General features: G+C 41.7%; 1 protein-coding gene across 3 annotated transcripts in view; it reads right to left on the reverse strand.

Moving 5' to 3' along the window:
• DTD1 (D-aminoacyl-tRNA deacylase 1) overlaps positions 1–9118 on the reverse strand; it is a 197628-nt gene extending 188510 nt beyond the window's left edge. For all 3 annotated transcript variants that reach the window (XR_015249336.1, XM_025932306.2, XM_086701593.1), the window contains exons 1-3: positions 8961–9118; positions 4119–4209; positions 2967–3202 (exon numbers count right to left, since the gene is read on the reverse strand). Coding sequence is in view for 2 of the 3 variants with exons in the window: in XM_025932306.2 (XP_025788091.1) it covers positions 2967–3202; positions 4119–4209; positions 8961–9003 (370 nt within the window). In the remaining variant the exon portion in view is untranslated. The remainder of the gene's footprint in view (positions 1–2966; positions 3203–4118; positions 4210–8960) is intronic.
• Between the last annotated feature and the right edge of the window lie 7699 nt (positions 9119–16817).

The following is a 16817-nucleotide window of genomic DNA, read 5'->3' on the forward strand; positions in this document are numbered from 1 at the left end:
ATGAAAGACCACAAAAGAGATAAAAAGCTGAAAGAACAAGAGAGACCCTACTGATATCACTGTAGTTGTTTCTGAAAGCCCGAAGGACTTGGAAATAAATTGATTAAAACTTTTTGTATAAATCACATCAATTTTTCATCAAAACGATCAGATATATCATATCCCCACAAACTTAAACTGTGACCCATTATAAAATTATATTGTTAACAGTACACTGCTTCAGGCACTTCACAGAATTACCTGGACAAAATACACATCATTTCAAAAAGTAAAAGGCACATGGGTGCCTGGGTGGCTCAGTTGGTTAAGTGCCCAACTCTTGATTTCAGCTCAAGGTCATAATCTCACAGTTCATGAGTTCGAGCCCCACATCAGCTCCATGCTGACAGTGCAGAGTCTGCTTTGGATTCTCTCTCTCCCTGTCTTTCTGCCCTTCTCCGACTCATGCAGCGTGCATGTGCTCTCTGTCTCTCTCAAAATAAGTAAGTAAACTTTATTAAAAAAGTAACAGGAAAACAAAACACCTAATACTACACAAAACACTCCTCTTTAAGGACTCAGGTGAATGCTCATTTGTTTTCACTTGAGCATTCCTTAACAAGCACCAGTGTTCCGCCACCTAAAATGCCTTCACTTACACTCTTACGGTATTCCTTGTGCTCGTCCTTTCAAGGGACTTCAGGGTGTTCCAAAATTTGTCTGAGATTACTGAGCAATGGGATGATTCTACAAATACCAATCAGAGACAATGATGACAGCATTTAATCCCCAGCTCAGCAAAGAAAAATAAGTATTCATAAGACTTGACTTAACTACTGAATTTTGGGAAGAAGTATGTCTGCAGCAAGGCCATGCAGAAGGAACCCCGTTGACACAGGGTGGGAGAAAACACTGGAGACATCCATGACCAGACTTGTGAATGGAGCTCTAAACTTGGATTATTTCCAGAAGAGGCAAATACATTCCATTCAACCAGGACCCAAGTAAAGAGTGGGATTTAAGGCAGGGATGTCCTGATCATGGCAAAGAGACACCTTACACAAGTAAGAGGAGAAATAAGATAAAAGGAAATGCCAAAGAGGAATAGGAATATCACTCTTCTAAACGTAAGTAATCTGATGAGCTGATAATCCTCAATGTGGGGCTTTGCTACAGAGCTTCAAAATTAGGCAGTAACTTTTCTTACTTATGGCTGAAAACAGATACAATAAATAAGGGATCAGGGTTTGTTTCTTCCAGAGAAAGTCAAAGTATAGGAGATACCACAGAGTTAACTGTTAACAACTCTTAGATGTCTATAAAAGGGTATGATGGCAGCAAAAGAAATTGTAATTAGATATTGAGACATTCTTAGGAAAGTCTCACACTGAGATGTATTACAAAAGGAGGCTAAACATTCTAATAACTGAAGAAAAAGACAAAACATGATGGTATTAAATGCAATGTGCCCTCCAGAAACCTGAAAACAGACTAGAAATGAATGGTCCCCTTTTTAAAAAGACACATAATTTCAGATTCATAATTCTCCCGTAAACCAAGACCACTAGAGCAAGGCATTTTCTAGACTAAATCTCAAACTAGGTTGGCATTCCTTCCAATAAACAGTTAAGTAAAGACCTAAACCTTCACTATCCAATATGATAGCCATTACACACACACAGCTATTGGGTATTTGAAATGTGGCTGGTCCAAATTTAGATGGGCTATATGTATAAACTACACACCAGATTTAGATGACTTTAGCACAAAAAAAAGAATGAAAATTATCTCAATAACTTTTTATATTGATTAAAAGGTGAAATCATACTATTTTGGATATACTGAGTTAAATAAAATATACTTTTAAAATTAATTTCAGGGACGCCTGGGTGGTTCAGTCAGTTAAGCATCTGACTCTTGACATCAGCTCAGGTCATGATCTCCCGGTTCATAATTTCAAGTCCCACATTGGACTCTGTGCTGACAAGTGTGGAGCCTGCTTGGGATTCTCTTCTCTCTCTGCCCCTTCCCTGCTCATGTTCTTTCTCTCTCTCTCTCTCTCTCTCAAAATAAGTAAATAAACTTTTAAATAAATAAGTAAATAAAACTAAATAAAATTAACTTCACTTGTTTCTTTTTACTTTCTTTTAATATGGCTACTAGAAATTTAAAATGACACATGGCTATAGGGCGCCTGGGTGGCTCAGTCAGTTAATCGTCTGACTTCGGCTCAGGTCATGATCTCACAGTTCATGGATTTGAGCCCCACACGGGGCTCTATGCTGACAGCTCAGAGTCTGAAGCCTGCTTCAGATTCTGTGTCTCTGTCTCTCCCTGCTTCTCCCTCACTCATGCTCTTTCTCTTTCTCTCTCTCTCTCTCTCTCTCAAAAATAAGTAATTAAAAAAATTTTTAAATAAAATGCCACTTGACTCACATTTGTACCTGCATTGTCTTCTCTGTCAGACATCATAAGCAAGCAAAATTAAACACCACTATATCAAACACACTTCTGGGTTACTAAATATTTCAAATGTGAACAGAAGAATGAAAAAGGGTGGGGTGCCTGGGTGACTCAGCTGGTGAAGTATTGCCTCTTGATTTTGGCTCAGGTCATGATCTTGCAGTTCGTGGAATCACGTCCCTAATGGGGCTCTGCACTGACAGCAAGGAGCCTGCTTGGAATTCTCTCTCTCCCTCTCTCTGCCCCTCCCTCACACATGCAGGCACTCACAGTCTCTCTCTCCCAAAATAAATAAATAAACATTAAAAAAATAAAGAAAGAATGAAAAAGAGTAAACAGTATCCGTGGCATTCAGAGAACTCCTACCACAACAGCAGTAGCAGCAGCCACTACGTTGTTTTAAGTGATAAGCACAAACAACAAACTTTCTGGAAAAAGAGATGCCATAATCGCAGATTCTCTTTTCGACCTGCCTAGAAGTGTGCCAGAGACTCTCCTCTTGGGCGGCTCACCCTTCTGCCTACCTTTGATGAGCTCCGGCCTGTAGGTCTTGCGCAGCTGCTCCAGGAAGCTGTTGTAGAAGCTTTCTGCCTGCTCTGTGGGCATTGCCAGGTGAAAGTCAGGCTTGTTCCCCTTGAGCACGCACTGGAGGGTGAACTGGCTGATGCACAGCACCTCATACTGTTTGTCCATCACACTCTTCGACCAGTGTTTCCCACTCTCATCCTCAAACACACGCAGGTTTAAAATCTTTCTGACCCTAAGCAGGAAAACAGTGGTTAGAGAAACCTGAAGAATCATAAGCCCCCAACACACTCCATACCCCCAAAGTGTCACCTGTTGAAAAAGAACATAACGACAAACTCCTCTACCTCAGTAAAAAGAGCACCAGCTTCCAAGTCAGGTAGCCTAGATGATTCTTTTTTTTTTTTTTTTTTTAATTTTTTTCTAATGTTTATTTATTTTCGAGAGATAGAGAGACAGAGCATGAGCAGGGGAGGGGCAGAGAGAAAGAGAGACAGAATCCGAAACAGGCTCCAGGCTCTGAGCTGTCAGCACAGAGCCTGACATGGGGCTTGAACCCATCAATGGCGAGATCATGACCTGAGCCGAAGTCAAACACTTAACCGACTGAGCCACCCAGGCGCCCCACGTAGCATAGATTCTAATTTGAATTCAGGCTTTTTGCTAAATACATTTCATGATCTTAGGCAAGTCAGTGAACTATCAGAGCTCCAGATCCTATGTGTACGATGAACAACTGGACATTTTTTAAATGGATAAATGGTGCCCAGATCATATTGCTCAAACTGGAAACAGAAATCATTCATAAGAAAACAAGTTCCGTTTTGCATTAAGAGAATGGTTCATGGATATAGCAGCAAATAGGGACCAAGGCTGTTGGATTCAGCTCTGCTGCTGACTTGGTGGGTATCATCTGACAAATTACTCTTCCTTGGCCCCCTCATCTGAAACACAGAGATAACCACATTACATCAAACAGGACAGACAAAAAAAGTAACAGGGGCTCACTTCACAGGAACAAAATATCATGGAAGTTCCCAGTGTATGTATATACATAATTCAGATAGCTAGGCAGGTAGAAATACAGAGCTACAGATATATCCAGTACATATCCCATTCAAACAGAAATGACTTAGAAATCCGCCTCTTACATGTGCTCCAGTTCCTTCTGTGTATCTTCCAGAGAAATACCCAGCAACACACAGATTCCCCGTCCAATTGCACTTATTTGCTCTCCTCCAACTAGAAAGGAAACAAAAGAGGAAAGAAACTCAGAACCAAACAGGTGCCATGATGAACTTTTAAGTAACCACAAGAATGTTTAAACATCACACATACTTCTTAGAACTTCTTTGGTAAAGTCAGTGGGTATTGAAAAATGAGTTTCATAAATGCAGTAAGACTATCAAGATTTAGGTCCTTTCTGATTTTATATCTGAAATGAACGAGCTGTTAACAACCATTAAGCTAACTTTTAGGGCCACATTTTCTTCTGTTACCTTGGGCAGGATACCTCAAACTTTCTATGATAAAGTTTGCCTATCTGTAAAAACACAAGAGTTTTCCTCCCCAGGGAATCCAGCCCAGCTGCACTAATTCTCTGAAAGGAGATGCTTGCTTTTCTTCAGAATTAGCAAATATGGTACATAATATACAGATAGTACAAAATAATAAACATTTATGTCAGAAAAAGAATTTTTCTACTTACTGCAAGAAGATAAATATATACAAAAACCATAGTTTAAAAGTTAAGCTTCAAGTCAGCAAACTTCTATTATGTCCTAGTTTAGTACTCAAGTTTGTATTCTAAGCCAATGACCTCCAAATCCCTTTCAATCATGTACCTCATCCACAAAAAAACAAATCTCTAAACATTTATTCCAAACATTTGTGTATGTATTTATAGTCAAATGCATAGCTCTACCACCATTAGGCAGTATCTCAGTGCTGGTTCAGTTCTTAGGCTAAGATCCATCATTGTTACAGTGAACCTAAATCCATATTTCAAATGTTAATCTTCATAACTGACCATATTTTTGGCCAACTTTTTGCCAAATCTCATCATGTTACTGACATCTTGTTATTTTACCATCTATTAACCTAACATTCCAATCGGGAGAAGGGTCAACTCTGCCATTTTCTTGTTTGCGTCTGCTAGATAATAATATCTATAAATATACATGAAAAGGCATCATACACTGTAACATGTTATAATATCCAACAAGTTAAGGAAAGAATGAGAACCCCCCCCCTTCCTTCACCCTGACAAGGAATCACCTGCTATGCAGACCCCAGGGAAGCATCAGCATCAACCCATTCCAAACCAAGTATCAGTAAAGCTTAATTTCTCTTCTTTTTATGCTGAAAAAAATTTTCTTCTGTGCTACTTTTCTTACAATGGACTATGAATGATTTACTGTCCTTTGAGCCAATGACTCAGAAGCTGAAACAGGAATAATCTACCTGAAATAAGCAGTAAAAAACTGGGGTGGCTGACTTGTTGCTTTAGAACACAATCAAGCTTTATTTGTGCTTCAAATAAATCAGTATTATTTTCTTACAATATCAAAATATTTTTCAAATTTTCCCCATAGTATGTTTTAAAAGCTTAAAAAGAATGGTTATTGAGTTATATCCACCATTAAACTAATGCATACACAACATAGAAAATTTGGAAAATATAAGAAACAGGAAGGACAAAAGAACACCCAAAGACAAGCGTTTCAATATTTCAATAATTTCCCTTTGATATTTTCTCTATTCATACGTTTTACTTTATATTTGTTTTCAATTACTGCAATAACATACATAAATTTTTGTGTTCCACCTTTTCTCTTAACATTGCATAAGGATTTTTTCATGTTATAAGATTTTCCTAAACATCTTTTAATAGTTGCATCCCATCAAGTCGAACAGTTGCATTCCATCCAATGGACCAACTAACCATCTCATTTGGCTGGATATATGGCTTGTTTCAAAATTCTCACTTCAATAAATAACACTGTGGTGAAAATCTTTGAATACTAGACTTTACATTTTACAATTTAAAGCAGTTTTAGGTTCACAACAAAATTGAGCAAAGGTATACAGATTCCCCTATACTCACTGCCCCCATAATGCATAGCTTCCCCATTGTCAACATCCCCCACGGAAGGGGAACATTCCTTACAATTGATGAACCTGCACTGGCACAACATTATCATTCAAAGTCCATAGTTTACATTAGGGTTCACTCTTGATGTGATATTCTATAGATTTGTTGGACAAATATATAATGACATGTATCCACCTTACATTATCATAGAGTAGTTTCACTGCCCTCTAAGAATGCTCCATGCTCTGCTATTCATTCCTCTAAATCTTTTCCTATAATTAGGATTCTCTTCTTAGAATAGATTCTCAAAAGCAGAATCAGTATTTAAAGTGATTCAAATCACTATCTGAGGAGTTTCAACATTTTTATAATGTATTATTGTTTTAATAAGAAACAAATTATGCCCCAAAGCCTGTATATGACACAGTTAGCTGCTCTCTTATGCTAGAGTAGTTTTGCTCCCCACCTCCAGCGACAAGTAGAAGAACCAGAAGGTTCAAAAGGATCTTTTATTATAGGCAAATGGATTTTCAAGGGAAAAAAACTTGAGAATCGCCATTTTAGGCAACAGATCACAGGACTAGAAAAGACCTGAGATCTTTGGTCAATTTCCCATGTATACTGGCATCACCTCTGACCACTTCTTTGAGAAGAATTCACAAGCTCTCAAATTAACTCATTCACTCAAACGCATTTCAGAACCTCTTCCCAACATGATTCTATTCAAATTTTAGCTGCTGAAGCTGAGGAATGGGACATGGTTACCACACTTTCCTGCCTGTGTAACCAAACAAATACATTTGAAGTGTTCCATAATAAAGCTTTTAAAATTAGATTATCACAATAACCATGCTAAGGCATCAAAATGTGCTTGACCAATCTCATTAAGTGAGCCTGCCATATAATAAAATATGAATCCTAACACTGTAGTCTGTCCCAACCATAAAATCAGAAGTGACATTTTAGAACCCCTGAAATAAAATGCCATTCATGTACAACCACATTTCAGTGAAGCCAGTCACATTCTAAAGGAATCAGAAAATGTCTTTCCATTACAATTGAACTAGAAGGCCTGCCTACCTTGAAGGTCCCTCCAGCACTGAGAAAGAATTCCACTTTATTCAAAACCTTCCCACAATTAATACCTGTATCTTTTTTTAATACCCTTAACTTGTTTAACAGGCAGGTTTGTTGGTTTTTTTTTTTTTTTAATTTTTTTTTTTCAACGTTTTTTATTTATTTTTGGGACAGAGAGACACAGAGCATGAACGGGGGAGGGGCAGAGAGAGAGGGAGACACAGAATCGGAAACAGGCTCCAGGCTCTGAGCCATCAGCCCAGAGCCTGACGCGGGGCTCGAACCCACGGACCGCGAGATCGTGACCTGGCTGAAGTCGGACGCTTAACCGACTGCGCCACCCAGGCGCCCCAGGTTTGTTGGTTTTTAACAAGAGCATACAATTTAAATTGTAAATTAAAATCAAACAATTTAGCAAATCTCACAAAACACATGTTTTCAATATTCCAGATCAGCAGAATGAAGAGTTCAAGTAAGAAAAGATTAAAATTCTCCAAACTTCACTCATTGGTGATGACCATATGGAGTAGAATGTAAAATTTTGCTCAAAGAGGCAAAAAATCTTCTCATCTACTAATTTTCCCAGTTTCCGTGAATTTAAATATTAACTGAAATACCAAAAAACCTTCGTTTTAAAATCCCATAAATCCCAATGCTATTCTGTTCCTTGCTATTTCAGGACCATATCCAAAACGAGTTAACAGAACAACTTAGAAATCACTAGGCAGGGTTGAAAAGTAGACCCTCTGATGTAAATATATGGTTTTCCTGGGTTTGGTTGTTTCTTTACGGGATTCTGTTGCTTCGGTTTTTTTAGATTTATACTTTTATGGACATAAGAACATGTACTTGGTGTAGGTAGACTCGGCTGGAAGAAAAGTCTATCTGGAAATACTTGGACTGAGACAATACTATAATTCTGCAAAAACAAAACAAAACAAACCGAAGTCTAGAAGACAATCTAAAATTAGTCATTAATTTTTTTAACATCTTTTTAACTGGGTTTGTTTTTAAAACGACTACCTTATATACATTAATCATCTGCACCCCTGATGTTCAAACTAGACTACAGTAGATCCAGCGATGACTAATGGTCGGGTGGCTTGGTCCACAAGAAACTGGTGGCAAAGAGAAACATTTCATCCAAGATTCTTTAGATTCTGACCCCATCCCTGCAGGGTTAGGCGAGTGAGAGGTGTCCTCGCGGGGAACATTCTGTCTTATGGGGCGCTGGTCACGTGTACATAACTGTCACAACTCAACCGTAAGAACAACTCTTCATATCTGTGCGTTTTATTGGCAGTCAAGCTCCATAAACATTGGGACATTTAGACAATGGGCAAAAATAGGAAATTTAAAATAGAACATTATAAAGGGGAGGGGGAGGGGGTCCTTGCTCCGGAAATGCTGCCTACGTGTTGTTTGTGCAACATTCCACCGAAGAACGGGCCGCGGGGATGCTCAAAGATTCTGCCACCCGGTAGTCAGGACCAAAACAAACAAACAAACAAAACAAAAACAAAAAACAAAACAAACAAAAAACGGTAATAATAAGGCGCGTTTAGCGTGAACCCAAAACGGAGCCCTGCAGCCAGGGCCGCGCCGGGGCCCGCCGGGCACGTGGACGGCTCTGCAGCCGCGGCGACGCCCGGAGCCGGCCCAGGGACTTGGGGCTGCGGGGGCCGAGCTCGCCAGGGCCGTTGGCGGCTGGAAGGGCCCCGGGGACGGCGCGGGGGAACCCTCGCGGGGGCGGCCGGGGACAGCCGGGAGCGGGGTCAGGGGTGGTTCCTCCCGGGCCCGGCCCCGGCCCCGCCCGACTGACCTGTGACGCTGGCCCGGGTGACGCGCTGCACCACGGCTTTCATGGCGGCGGTTGGGGCGAGTGGGGCGGCGCCGCGCTCCTTCCGGCCTCGCGACTCTGCAGGCGGCTCAGTGGCCGGCGCCCTCTGGGGGTGACACCAGGAAGCGCGCCGGACGGCCCAGTCAGACCCGGTTGGCGGCGGCCCTCCTACGTCGGCCACGCCCACCTACAGGTTGGCCTCGCCTGCATAGGTCACGCCCACCTGGTGATAGGCCCCGCCCCTCCCTCAGTCCCGCCCAGGCCACAGGTGGGCCCAGCTCGGACCTTGGGACCCAGAAACCCGCGCCCAGCTGTCACCCCCTACCCAGACTCAGTTGTGCCCAAACCGCAGTTTCTGCACCGGGTGTTTCTCACATCTCCGACCTAAGAGCCAATCATCCCTAAATCCCAGCTTTGTCCTGAATCCTAATCCCGTGTTCCTCCTTCCACCCTTCCGTCCAGATGTTCCCAAATTCCTTTTCTCTTGTTTTCCTGCCTCAGTGCTTCTCAGAAACCAGACAGAACAGAATCTGCTGCCTAAAATAGCCATTTAACTACAGTATGTAAGTATTCATTCGACTTAACCATGCCATGGTAGTGCGGAGATACATGATCCTGTAATTCTCGTTTCTCTAATACTAATACTTGGCAGCTCCCCCATCCAGGGTTGTTAGAGGAGGTTTAAATAAAATAGACTGTGTAAAAATGATTTGAAAGCCGCAAAGGACTGTACAAGTATTACCCTAACAAATTATTATCACTGATAAAAATAAAGCCCCTTTCCGTGTGCCTTCTGGTATTACTGGGTATTAAGAACAGGCTATCCCAAAATAAGGCACGTTGGCATATTGAATACTTTAATGGAGCTTGAGAAAGAGGCAGAAGCAGGAAAGTCACTCTGACCTTCCCCCCACCCTTCTATCCTGAAACAGGCCATAAACCCATGGGTGAGAGGTGCACTCATCTCCAAAGACAAAGGGATGGCAAGAACAAACAGGCCTTTCAAAGTTTCCTCCAGTTTACTATGCTTACCTCATACTCCTTGGCCTGTCATATTCCTCCATGATGTCCACTCTCCATCAAAAACAGCGTAAAAGGGGTGCCTGGGTGCCTCAGTCAGTTGGGCGTCTGACTTTGGCTCAGGTCATGATCTCACCGTTCATGGATTCCAGACCTGTGCTTGAAGAGCATTCGTTGGCCTCTGTGCTGACAGCTCAGAGCCTGGAGCCTACTTTGGATTCTGTGTCTCCCTCTCTCTCTGCCCCTCCCCTGCTCAGACTCTGTCTCTCTCTCTCTCAAAAAAATTAAACATCTTTAAAAAATGTTTAATAAAATAATAAAAAATAAATAGCATAAGAATACACAGTTCTAACTGTTTCTTCGGGTCTTCGTTTTCTTATGAAGGCCACTCTGTCATGTAAAATTTAAATAACTATTTGTACTTTTCTCTTTCAAAATAAATAAACTTAAAATTTTTTTGTAAAACTTGAAAGGGGTCTTAAGGTAAAATGTTTAAGCTCTGCTGATTTAATGTAAACAAATTTCAGATTTTAAGTTTTTCTCACTCCTAGGGTCTCTGGCTGGGTCTGACAATTAAACTGACAAAGATTAACTGGAGAACCAGTGCGTTGGAGGGGGCTGGACAAAGGATCCGAAGAGGGCTTTCAGCTGAGGGCTCAAACTTACAAACTATCAGAGCTGAATCAATTAAGCAACCAACTGAGCCACCCAGGTGCCCCATATTTTTAATTTTTTTTAAGAAACTCTGCCCCCAATGACTCCAAGAGTCACATGTTCTACCGACGGAGCCAGCCAGGCACAACCATGTCAAGACCCCTTTACATTACTAAAAACTATGGAACACCCCAAACAGCTTTTGCTTATCTAGCTTATATCCAAGGAGATTTACTATATTAGAAATTACAACTAAGAAAAATTGTTAAATATTGATTTCTATAACATTTACAAACAAGACTAATAAGGGGCACCTGGGTGGCTCAGTTGGTTAAGCATCCAACTCTTGATATCAACTCAGGTCATAATCTCACAGTCATGCTGGGCATGGAGTCTGCTTAAGATTCTCTCTCTCCCTGAAAAACAAATAATCCAGTGAAGAAATGGGCAGAAGACATAGACACTTCTCTAAAGAAGATATCCAGGGGCGCCTGGGTGGCGCAGTCGGTTAAGCGTCCGACTTCAGCCAGGTCATGATCTCGCGGTCTGTGAGTTCGAGCCCCGCGTCAGGCTCTGGGCTGATGGCTCGGAGCTTGGAGCCTGTTTCCGATTCTGTGTCTCCCTCTCTCTCTGCCCCTCCCCCGTTCATGCTCTGTCTCTCTCTGTCCCAAAAGTAAATAAAAAAAAAAAAAAAACGTTGACAAAATAAAGCTATTCTTTAAAGAAGACATCCAAATGGCCAACAGGCACATGAAAAGTTGCTCAACGACACTCCTCATCAGGGAAATACAAATCAAAACCACACTGAGATACCACCTCATGCCAGTCCGAGTGGCTAAAATGAACAAATCAGGAGACTATAGACGCTGGAGAGGATATGGAGAAACGGGAACCCTCTTGCACTTTTGGTGGGAATGCAAACTGGTGCAGCTGCTCTGGAAAACAGTGTGGAGGTGCCTCAAAAAATTAAAAATACATCTACCCTATGACCCAGCAATAGCACTGCTAGGAATTTACCCAAGAGATACAGGAGTGCTGATGCATAGGGGCACTTGTACCCCAATGTTTATAGCAGCACTCTCAACAATAGCCAAATTATGGAAAGAGCCTAAATGTCCATCAACTGAGGAATGGATAAAGAAAATGTGGCTTATATATACAATGGAATACTACGTGGTAATGAGAAAGAATGAAATATGGCCTTTTGTAGCAACGTGGATGGAACTGGAGAGTGTTATGCTAAGTGAAATAAGTCACACAGAGAAAGACAGGTACCATATGTTTTCACTCTTATGTGGATCCTGAGAAACGTAACAGAAGACCATGGGGGGAGGGGAAGGGAAGGAAAAAAAAAAAAAAGGGAGGGAGGGAGCCAAACCATAAGAGACTCTTAAAAACTGAAAATAAAGTGAGGGTTGATGGGGGGTGGGTGGTGGGCATTGAGGAGGGCACCTGTTGGGATGAGCACTGGGTGTTGTATGGAAACCAATTTGACAATAAATTTCATATTAAAAAATTTTTTTTTCTTGTTAAGTAATCTCTACACCCAACGTGGGGCTCGAGCTCACAACCCTGAGATTTGCACATGCTACCAACTGAGCCAGCTAGGCATCCCTTGTTTTGTTGTTCTACCATTCTTTAGGAGTTGTCTTTATCAGAATGGTCTAGTCAGATGGCTCAGGCCCACCTTCCTGCTCCTCCAGTGGGAGGGGCCTCAGGAAGAGGAGCCCATGCCCAGGAAATGGCTCATCACTCACTCACACCCTCTTACTGATGTAGCCCCACTTTCCTTTCAAAGAGGCAATAGACTTTGACAAATACTCCTGTGGAAGAAAAAGTCAACAGTCTCTGCCACAAATTCCAAATAGGAGTACTTTTCTGAAGACACTGTGTTAATGAACTGTCCATTTCCAGCCATTTTAAATGGAAGATGTTATTAACCTGATATAAATTGGAGACAAAGAAGTAACTGTTCATCCCAGAACCTGTGAGTTGTGCGTAGAATAATTACTTTTACATTCCCTCCAGGGTGGTGACTATGGTAGGTACTCTATGGACATGACCTGAATAGGTGAATGAACAAATGAAGAAAGAATAAGTGAAAAATGAACTAGACAGCTTCTGCTTCTGAGTTAGTTGTGCTATGGGAGATATTTTTTGTGTATAGTAATATCTGGATATGACATATTTTAGCACTAGAAATACACGTAATACTAAAAATTCCCTTTGCACCTTCATCCTTTCTCTGATGATACAGGATGCTGCTCTGTCCCAAATCATCAACCACCATTCTATTAGATAACATGTAATATAGCCAATGGATAGAATATGTGGTCAAATTGCTAATTATCTTAAATTCACTGAACTTTTTTTTCAAGTAGGCTTCACACCCAACATAGGGCTCAATGCTGGGCTCAAACTCATGACCCTGAGATCAAGACCTGAGCTGAGATCAAGAGTCACTTAGCTGAATGAGCCACCCGGGTGCTCCTGAACTTCCGTTTCTAATAGAACCCTGATGGGGGAGGGAAGGGGCACCTGGTTGATTCAGTCAGTTAAGCATCTGACTTTCGGCTTAGGTCATGATCTCACGGTTCATGGGTTCAAGCCCCACATCAGGCTCTGTGCTGACAGCTCAGAGCCTGGAGCCTGCTCAGATTCTGTGTCTCCCCCTCTTTCTGCTCCTCCCCCACTTGCACTCTGTGTGTGTGTCTCTCTCTCAAAAACAAATAAACATTAAAAAAATAAATTTAGAACCCTGGGTAGTTTTTCATTTGTGATCTGGCTCTCACAACAGCATAAAACATTCCGGTAACTTGAACTTTCTGGCATTTGGATTCTAGAAAAATAAGAAGTTTTCAGTGTTTCTTTTCAAAAGCTTATAGTCAATAGCTCCCTCTCCGCTTTATGAGAGGAGGTTGGTATGATGCGAAAAGCTTAAGCTTTGGTGCCAGAAAACCCTTGCTTTCTGTCCCAGCTCTACGCCTTTCTGTGTGACCTTAGGAAATATGGTTTAACCTCATTTGGCCTCAGTCTTCTTATCTGTAAAGTGAGGATAATATCTTATCTGGATTGTGGTGAGGAGTAAACATAATACAGGAGATCTCAAAAAATGATCTTGAAGCAAATAACCTAAGCATATTTTTACAATTACATATATCCATCATATCTGTCTGGGCCAAATCTGTCGTTTTGGAAATGATGATAGATCATGTAATTAATCTTAAAAACTCTAATTCAGTGCTTAAGATTCTCTGTGTTCCTCTGCCTCTCTCCCCATCTTGCGTTCTCTCTCTCTCAAAAAAAAAAAACAAAAAAAAAAAAAAAAAAAAAACTTTGAATAAAAGTCTAATTCAGGGTAAAGCAGAGCTCCCCTGAGTGTTTAAAGCCCAACACTCTGCATGCTAGAGCACTCTGGAGCACAGTGTCCCCCCAAAAGCTTATTTTTCAGCCCCAGTAGGTGGATCTCGATGGCTTAGGAGAACCTTAACTGTTGCTTCTTTGACTTCTGCCACTTAGATATATTTCTGGTTCCATCAGTACACAATTGGGTATGATTTTCTTCTCTGAAAATAGACAAAGGTCAGGAGAGTCTCATGTTCATTTTGACATATGCTGAATCTGTGACAGAAAAAATACATAAACATGGCAAGATAGCCCTGTTAGGGCTGATAGCTATCACCAGAAAGACCCTGTTAGAAATAAGCCCATCAACCCAATCAAAGGAGAGACACGGAGACTCAGCATGGTGAAGTGAGGCTTTAATCAACATTCTTGTAAGAGCAGGTGTCTGATGGACAGGCACACCCCGGGCAGTTACAACAGACAATTTATCTCCTAGCATGCAAGTCCCTCCCCTGGTTCCTTATTGGCTGAGTACTACAGAGGTTACAGCCTTACCCAGATGTTGCTTATGCGCATGTAAGGCAAAAAGTAGTCCGACTGGAACAAATGTACATTCCCTGAGGTGACGTAGAGACCTTCAGTCCCTCCTCCCTTTGTTCTTTGGCGCATGCTCATTGCAAAGCCAGCAAAAATAAGCCCACAAAAAAGAGACGTGAAGAAGAACCTGGAAGTGAAGTGTCTAAAGGTTTGGGACTCCATGGTGGGGGGGGGGGGGGGGTTGTACATATTTCCAATAGGTTGTAAACCTATTATTAATTAGACAGCATAGCTTTTATTTGGTATTTCTGAAAATGAATCATCTCCCTTACATCTCAGCCGTGCCTATCTGATCCCTTCCACAAAATCCTCTCAAATTACTTTCTTACCTTGGATGTGACCCTCAACTCACCTGTGGTGTTTGGTGAGGCAGCAATTACCAGGCAGGGCTGGAAACTGAGCCCCTGAGTCCTGACACTGCCAATGACTGAGTGCTGTCAGGATGCTGTAAAGAAAAATTATCCTAAACTTGGAGTATCAGGCGAAAAGAAGGTAGCAAGTACTTTTTAAATTTTTTTTTTTTAATGTTTATTTATTTTCAAGAGAGAAGGAGACAGAGTGCGAGCAGGGAAGGAGCAGAGAGAGAGGGAGACAGAGATTCCAAAGTGGGCTCCAGGCTCTGAGCTGTCAGCAGAGAGCCCAACGCAGGGTTCCAACTCATGAACGGTGAGATCATGACCTGAGCCGAAGTCACTCGACTGAGCCACCCAGGTGCCCCTAGCAAGTGCTTTTAATGTGTTTAATAATCTGTGATATGGTGATTTATAATAAGAAATATATATTTGGTCTTCTTTTATTCCTGGTACAGAGCTCCTAAAATCCTCGGAATTTCCTAAGTGATGACAGTGATAAATGTGTCTTTTGTTACATTAATGAGGTGATTTTTGGACTCCACCTAAAGATGAGGCCTGGTTGTCAGGAGATCCAATCATGTGATTACAGGGTTAGAACTTTTAGTCTCACCCCCAACCTCTGGGGAGAGTAAAGGGGCTGGAGATATGGTTCCATTGACAATGGCCCAGGATTTAATCAGTCATGCCTATGTAATGAAGCCTCCATAAAACCCTAAAAGGATGGGGTTTGGAAAGCTTCCACATTGGTAAATGCATGGATATTGGAGAGACATGTGCTCGGAGAGAACATGGAAGCTCTGCTCCCTTTCCCCACACCTGGCCCTGTGCTTCCATCTAAAACATTAGATGGTTGGGGCGCCTGGGTGGCTCAGTCGGTTAAGCGTCCGACTTCAGCTCAGGTCACGATCTCGCGGTCCATGAGTTCGAGCCCAGCGTTGGGCTCTGGCCTGATGGCTCAGAGCCTGGAGCCTGCTTCCGATTCTGTGTCTCCCTCTCTCTCTGCCCCTCCCCTGTTCATGCTCTGTCTCTCTCTGTCTCAAAAATAAATAAACGTTAAAAAAAAAATTTAAAACATTAGATGGTTGATTGGAATAAATGTACATTCCCTGAGTTACTTCCCTTCATACTAAGCCACTCACCTAGTCAGTAAAATGTTTCCCTGAGTTTCTGTGAGCTGCTCTAGCACATTAATGGAACCCAAGGAGGGGGTCATGGGAATCTCTGATCTATATATAGCCGGTGGGTCAAAATATAGGTAACAACCTGGACTTGAGACTGGTGTCTGAAGTCCAAAGAGAGAGTTGGAAGTGTACTGCCACAGGCAGAAGCACAGGTGAGAAGGACTTGGGCTGTGACTGGCATCTGAGGGGGAAGTAACAGTCTTGCAGGATGGAGCCCTTGATCTGTGGGATCTGATGCTCTCTCTGGGTAAATAGTGTCAGAGTGGAGTTGAACTGTAGGACCCACAGCTAGTGTCCAAGAATTGCTTTGGTGTGGGGAACCTCCCCCCTCAACACACAATTGGAATTAGGTTCCACTCAAAGATTTTTTACAGGCCCACTCAAAAGTTCCTTAATTATCTAGGGGAATGTACCTTTGTTTAACCCATCATTTACCTATGATTAAAAGGTTACACATCAACTTGTAGATTTTTGACCAATGAGGATAAAAGTGATTCCTGTCTAGGAAACAAACAAACAAAACCCCTAAATATAGGTATTTACCACCCTGTAGAATATTAACCAGAAACCTTATTCTAACATTTTTCTCCAATGCCTAAATTATCCCTGTTCCCCTATGCTCCTTGAACTAGCTTTATCATCCTACTGTTTTTTTCATTGAGTAGTTGAACAAGTCTTTGATATTTGCT

Source organism: Puma concolor, chromosome A3 (assembly GCF_028749965.1).
Source record: "Puma concolor isolate L17-30 chromosome A3, mPumCon1.1.hap2, whole genome shotgun sequence".
Lineage (NCBI taxonomy): Eukaryota > Metazoa > Chordata > Mammalia > Carnivora > Felidae > Puma > Puma concolor.